The sequence below is a fragment of the Trypanosoma equiperdum genome (assembly GCF_001457755.1).
Source record: "Trypanosoma equiperdum strain OVI genome assembly, contig: ctg_1788, whole genome shotgun sequence".
Taxonomy (NCBI): domain Eukaryota; phylum Euglenozoa; class Kinetoplastea; order Trypanosomatida; family Trypanosomatidae; genus Trypanosoma; species Trypanosoma equiperdum.
This window is the reverse complement of record NW_027123824.1, coordinates 1-6,937: the sequence shown is the minus strand read 5'-3', so window position 1 is coordinate 6,937 and position 6,937 is coordinate 1. Positions and strand designations below refer to the sequence as shown.

General features: G+C 48.2%; 3 protein-coding genes across 3 annotated transcripts; all 3 read right to left on the bottom strand.

The window, feature by feature from the left end:
- Nucleotides 1–714: 714 nt before the first annotated feature.
- TEOVI_000873800 (metallo-peptidase, Clan MC, Family M14) lies at nt 715–3,036 on the bottom strand (the record flags this gene model as incomplete). The annotated part of the gene is made up of 1 exon (XM_067223188.1): nt 715–3,036. The coding sequence occupies one exon, from the start codon at nt 3,034–3,036 to the stop codon at nt 715–717; it is 2,322 nt and encodes a 773-aa protein (XP_067079289.1).
- Nucleotides 3,037–3,892: 856 nt separating this feature from the next.
- On the bottom strand, nt 3,893–5,629 carry TEOVI_000873700 (uncharacterized protein; the record flags this gene model as incomplete). Its single annotated transcript, XM_067223187.1, has 1 exon — nt 3,893–5,629. One exon carries the CDS (start codon nt 5,627–5,629, stop codon nt 3,893–3,895), a length of 1,737 nt encoding a protein of 578 aa, XP_067079288.1.
- Nucleotides 5,630–6,332: 703 nt separating this feature from the next.
- TEOVI_000873600 (ribosomal protein S19, putative) lies at nt 6,333–6,836 on the bottom strand (the record flags this gene model as incomplete). The annotated part of the gene is made up of 1 exon (XM_067223186.1): nt 6,333–6,836. One exon carries the CDS (start codon nt 6,834–6,836, stop codon nt 6,333–6,335), a length of 504 nt encoding a protein of 167 aa, XP_067079287.1.
- Between the last annotated feature and the right edge of the window lie 101 nt (nt 6,837–6,937).

Sequence of the window (6,937 nt, the reverse complement as noted above, 5' to 3'; positions counted from 1 at the left end):
TAAATAAATAAATATATATATATATATATATGTATGAGTACGTGCGCACAAACACGGCAGAGCAGTTATCACATACATGCTGATTAACTCAGCATTGAATAAGTGGAAACCAAACCAAACCAAACCAACCTTCCCTATAAAAAAAACAACAACAACAACAACAACACAATAACAAACAACAGCAATGCGACCTCCTGCCAAACACATGTGATCTTTTTTTTTTTCTTCGTTCCATATTGTTGCGCGGGGAAGTGATCCCGGACACTCCACTTGTTAGTGGGTGCGAAACACAAAACAAAACAAAAGAAACAGCTACAGAATCAGTACATGTGACCGGAGGTGGCAGGAAAACGATGAGCTGCTCAGCAACAAGGACAAAAAACAAAAAGAGGTTAGAAGTTTAAATTTAATTAAAAAAAAAAAAGAACAACAACAACAACACGAATAGGAAACAAAACAGTTTCCTTTTTTATTTTTTGGCCTCCTCCTCCCCAATAAAACCAAATCTCTTACCGCACACACCTCCTCCAACGTACCCGCGCCTCCCCACAATATTTTCAGTCACTGCATTTCCCCCCCTCTCCCCCCAAAAAAGGGAGGGAGAAAAAACTATGAAAACCCATTCCCTTTCTTTCGCACCACCACCACCACGGCGATCATCTGAGTAATAATAATAATAGTAATAATAGTAATAATAATAATAACCCCCGTGGCTCAAGAGAATGAAGTACGATTGGCCCCCAGTAGACCCCTCCGCCCTGCAGCAGTTGCAACGCTGGTGCCGCTTCCAGCGACTACGATGCCGGTGTTGGGATTACAAAAGGAGCGTAGAGGACCTGATCCACTTCCTCCTGACACTATCATTGCCCGCCTCACCATTCCGCATACAAATGAGCGAGGCGGCATCGATGGGTGAGTGTGTGACAACAACTGAACCGCCTGATCATATGGAAGAAAACTCGGAACCCCCTTAACCGTTAGAGGCGGAAATACCCGACCATCTTTAATGGTGATCGCTTCAGGAAGCTCTTCTGCCTTCATCGCATCCATCACAGTAACGAGTGGGTCACCGGTGGAGTCACGCGCGAGTGCTACCTGACCACCATTCATGAACGCTAACTTGAAGTAACGCTCCGCTATTTCTATTTGTAACTGCCGTTGCAGAGCCATCAGTAAACCTCTTGGGTTATGGTACGCAGTAGCAGTTAGACGGCTCATCGGGTTCCATCCCTTCAAGTCAAGTAGTGCCACAAGAAGTGCCTTTCCAACATCTCCAAACATTGCAGTGGTATACCGAGGACATGTCCCATTTTGCTGCACTTCAGCCTCCTCAACTGGTGAATTCATGAGAGCTGCGACACCGTTAAGAGCGTTTCCCACGACATGAGAAGCCTCAATCGTGTAGCTATGAATCATACCGGTTCTTTGATATAACGTCACTCGGCTAGAATTGTCGCGACCCTCACCCGTCTTTCCCGTAGCAAACATGTTCGCCTCAGAGAAGTTGCATGACTGAAATTCAAAGTAAGGTGTATTCAAGGACACAAGCTTTGTGTACAAGAGGCATTGCAACAGCTCCGGTGCATCCATCGAGTTCCCATAGAAGAACATCCCGCGCTTGTTGGAGTGGGCGTGCATATCAATGAACAAGGCGAGTTTCCCCTTTGTTTCGCTGAGGGAATCCAACAAACCTCTAATATGATACGGTGCCGGGTGACGACGCTTAGATGGTGTTCTATATGCGCGGTTAAGGTTCACACCCTCTGTGTCGACGCGTGTGTGACCACGTGCTACACCATCGGGATTAATCATTGGCACAATATAAAACACAAAGTGTGAACGCAGCGCTTCTGCACGCGGGTCGCCTTTGTTAAGAAGGAACTCAATGCAGCCGTGCATCATGTGGCTCGACGGGCATTCCCCCGGATGCACACGCGCCGTGAGAACAACAGCGAGCTTTCCAGAAAACAAGTGAGGGCGGGACGTCTCACCCCGTACAGAAGAATACGGTGCCTCACCGTTGCTAAATAGAGGAACACGTTTCTCAGAAACACCAAGATAGTCCGTGATGGTAAGCAAATCAACGTTCAATCCATCTAATGACTTACACAATATCTCATGAGAGAAGTATACGTCTGTAGTATAGGGCGTAGCCTTGCCGCTTCCAGACAGTTCACTAACATCCGTGGTATCCATAATTCCAGAGGCCAGCTGCTTCCAAACTTTAATGTTTTGTTGCAGAGTTGTATAGGAATACGGATGATTACTGGCCACGTAGATAGCTGGGCATTGCGGATGACCTAGCGGATATGGTGACTTGAGAGGTGTCTCAGCATCAATGCGGACATCGAATGTTAAGTTCATTGCGACATATTGATCCTTCTTTTTCTTTTTTGTTCCTGTTTGCCCACCAGCAACCGTTAGATCGTTAATTTCTGGCATACCACCTTCTGAGCAACCCTTCGCCTCGGCATCCTCATCGCCACCGTACGCCTCCGGTTCCCCGTCACCTCCCTTCTTTGCCCAAGGTTTTAACACAAATCCCGGGTAGCCGGGCGTTGGTGGCATCACTTCTAATGGCGTAACGATAGCACGACCGGGAAGGCGGCAGTACTGCGGTTTCCCTGGGCAGACGGAGACGACGGGCATCCAACCGTATGTAAACATTTTGCAGTGCATCATACCCACAAAGGTAAAAGCAAGTACGCAACCTTTGGTTCCACCACGAATGGCAAAGTGAAACCACTGACGGTTGTTGGTTTGCTGAGGGGAATTACCACAGTCGGGAGCAGTGTACATCAGGTAACGAAAAGGTCCCGTGCGTTCAACCTGAATCAAATTCCCGCTGTCAAATTTTGAGGAGAACGAAAGACCATCTTCCGGGAACTCAAACTCCCGCTGGTTGTTTGGTGGTGGTGAGGGCGCCCAATTGGCTGGATCCTCTTCCCTGGCGTCTCCCAACGCCGTGCCACGGGCCGCCCCCGCAAGCGATTCACTGTTAATAAGACTTTTCTGCACCTTTGCTTCTACCATCATATTACTATATTCGTACAGACCAGTTTGTTTGCACCGTTTAAAGTTCTCTCTGTTCTCCTTCTTTTGTTTTACCTCTACTCACACTTAAGTACTTTTGTTGTTATAACTTCTACTTTCTGTTACTTAACCCCTCGCCTCCTCCAATGAACGGGTCGACGTGATTAATTATGGCTGCGGCTCACAGAGCCCCTCCAAGTTACGTATGTTTGTGCCTCCCTTTTATCTGTTTACCTACCTACCTCGACGTGTGGAACAAGTTGTGTGGATGGAGTTGGTCCAAACAGGGGAGTGAAAAAAAAAAAAAAGAGCTCTACGCGCAGAGAAAAGAGAATGATGAAGTTTTAGAAGCGAAATACCAAAAAGCACGTGTGGGAAAGTTGTCCCACGCTACCAGTTTGGGAGCAACGTTACACATACGTTCTTCCTACCACTTGTTGAACGAAACTTAAGGTAGTAATAAATCCTTTTACGTTTGCATCCCCCTCTCCCTTACCGCTGTTGTCCCTCTTTGCTTCCAGCTGAGGTGAGGAGGGACCGAAGGCGAGCTTCACAACTTCACCACCCATACTTAACGCACCACTGAGTACCAAAGAATAGGCAAAGCCAAAAGAAAGTGAAGAAAAGTGGTCCACGGACTAAAAAAAAAAGGTTAATCGACACCACTCACCTCATTCATTTTTCCATAACAATGTTGCCACTTCCCTGACGTCTTCCCTCCTCTTGCGTCCTGGTCGCGGGTATCACATAAACCTCAGTTGTTTTTTTTTTTTAAATTAACCCAGCGTCGTGCAGAGAAGGGAAGCATGAGGATTGGGAAGAAAGGACAGCGAATGGAAACAAACACCAATAGACATACTTACTTACGCCAACCCCAACTCCACTTCCAACGCGACCCCTCATCGGCGGCCTCCGCCCCGTCTCCTTTTGTTTCGGCGGCCGCGGGGGCCTCGCTTGTTGGGTAGTCGACATACGTGGAAGCAATATCCACAAAAACAGGTTTACACGGCACTGCCTGATAATCTGGTGGAAACTTAATGACATTGTGCGCTACTGCCACCTCATCACCCGCATCTACAAGGTAGGGCACAAAGGCCTGTCGCTTCTTGTTTTCCTCTCCAATCCCCGCCACGGAAGACAACAAAGTTGATGAGGCGAGACGAAGTGCGGATTTCTCCACGAGGAGGCGCAAGTTCTCTACAGTTGGTGTCGATGGTATCCCGTCAAGAACTGACAGAGCGGCCTTGTAGCAATTTTGAGCCCGCTCGCTCTCCTTCGTAATGCGCCAGCTCTCCCCTAAATACAGGAGTTTGCCCGCACGGCATAAGGCAGAGTTTTCTTCCACGTCAGATCGACCATCGACACCGGGTAGCATTTCCATATCTCCAATCGTTTCCAACGCCGCATCGTAGAGGCGAACAATCTCCATGGGAGAGGCGTATTGCGATGGCTGGATTTCCTTTCGGCTCTTCCCACCAGCAATACCACCAGTGCCAACTCCGGAAATTACGCTAACAGTGCGGGCGCTGCGATCAACGTTATTGCCACTAAGGCATTTCTCCGTTGCATGAAAACGGCGCGCGTGCACCTCCACCATGAAAAGAGTACGCTGCAACGTTTCGTATGAGACTTGGAATATCAAGTAATGCACCAAAAGTTGTAGCTCCGTCTTTTGTTTCTCATCCGAAAGCGTTCTCAAGTCCTTGCGGGCATGAGCTAAGGCGTCATTAAGAGATCCAATGCGCCGGTCCATAAGGTCGAGTGCTCGGTTCTGAAGCCCGACGGGAATGAGAGAGCTGGCCTCAGTCGCCTTCGCCTTTGCTGCCTCCACATTGACCGCCCGTGCACCCCGCAACGCATCCCTCACTTTAATCGAGGCAACATTTAGCTGCCGGTTATTCCATTCGATGGTAGTGGCGCCAATGCTTTCGGGAGTGTCCTCGAGGCTAAGGTTTGGTTTGTACGACGAGGGATCCTCACCCAGTCGAAGCATGCAGAACACCACGCGATCGTCCAACTCCGTTACCTTCGAAAAGATAAGCGATAGCTGCTCAGGGTTGCTACACTTCCGCAGTTCGTAGTACAGCTCACGGGAATCACGGAAGTGGTCCCTCGCCTCTGCCATTAGCCCATGTGCTGCAGCCGCACGTCCCTTAACTTCCAGTACGTAAGCCGAAACCTCTTTCTGAAGTCTCTCATTTGCAACAACCTGCGCAATGGCCTGCAGCTTCGTAGCCCACTTTACCGACTTGTTCAGCCGCTTCCTATATTGACATTTCGGTGGAATACCGCCAGGAGGCTTTGCCTCGGTCCCTTCAGCACTGCTGGCGGTGCGATGTTTCTCCTGCATATCTTCCGCAGCCGCCCAACATCTCTCTGCACAGAGAATCAGCAGTTGCAAGTGCTCGGGCTTCGTCGCGTTATGAGGCGTAACTTCCTTCTGTTGGAATTTCTTTGTATTCTGCAGCATTCCAAGCTGACTACGAAGTGTTGAGAGCCGATTCGTGGTGTAGCACCGGTAACGTGCATAGTCCTCGGCACGCAGCCCATGTTGGAGTTGAATCTCCTTTAGGAACAACAGTAGATCAAAGTCCATTGTGTGTGTGTGTGTGTATGTGTGTGGGTTGCAATCTCCTATATCGGGTTTAATATGCTTTTCTCACTTCCCTTTGTTGTACTTTTACCTTTCTTATCTTACCTTACTCCAACCTTCTTGTCCTGGTGCGGGTGGACTCCACAACCCACGACGTAAACGCGGGAAAATACAAGGCAAGAGAAACAACATAAAACGGGGCAAAGGATTTATTAATGAGTAAAGGATGACAGTCGTCCTCACTGCATAACGAACAGAACAAAAAAAAAATGTGATTCAACACTGACCCTGTCAACGGGACGGGGAATCACATTTCTTCTTTTTTTCTTTTTGTACTTTTTTTCTGTGATTTTTTTTTATTTGTGAAATTATTTTCCGAAACAAAAAATAAAATTGAAAAGTAATTAAGAGAAGTCTTACTCCATCATACTACCTCGTACAGGTATGGGGACCAGTGCAAGCGGCAACAAAGAGGAAAGAAGCCAAAAGAGAGAGAGAGAAGGTAGGGAGAGAAAAAAAGGGAAGGAACGTTCAGTGATTGGTATTCCTCCTCCCCCCCCCCAAACACACACACACACACACGCATATTCCTTACCTATTTCACTTACCCATTTCTTCTTCTTCTCATTATTATTGTTTTACCTTTCCCCTTCCTCTTTATCCCTCTCTGGCCATTCCATGTATGTATGCCCAACAGCGCCTTCTTTTACTTTGCCTTTGTCTCAGCGCCCATCTTGCGGAGGGCAATCTTGAAGGCAATGGTGTCTGCCACCTTGCGACCGAGTTTAGTAACACGATGGCCAGCTCCCTTGCATTTCTCAAGCAATTCCAACTTGGTAAGGCTCTTGCAACACCAGTGAAGGAGACCTTTTGAAGCGCGAGTTGTAATCTCAGGACGGCTTCCGCGGTTTTTCTTGCTGGAGAAGCGCTTACTGAGGCCACCATATCCCACACCAGGGCGCAGGTACACCGCACGGAGCACAGCGGCGCAACGGATGTAATACCAGTCGGGATTCTGCGGGGCGCGCTCGCGGCCGTGTGAAGTCTTGACAATTTCTGCACAGTTTGGTACCATCATTTTACCCTCCTGCTTGAAATGTTGGCTGCAGATCTTCACCCAGCGCCATGGGTGAACATCACGCAGAGTCGCGCCCTTCTTCTTTCCGATGCGGCGGATCTTGGAATTAGCCTTTGTGCGAGCGACAGCCATTTTTTTGCTTGTTAAACTCGGGTTTGACGGTGTAAAGATGCGCGAGCTGCGAGACGAGAACTTCTCTCTTTTATTTTTATTTTGTTATTGTTTTTTTTTTT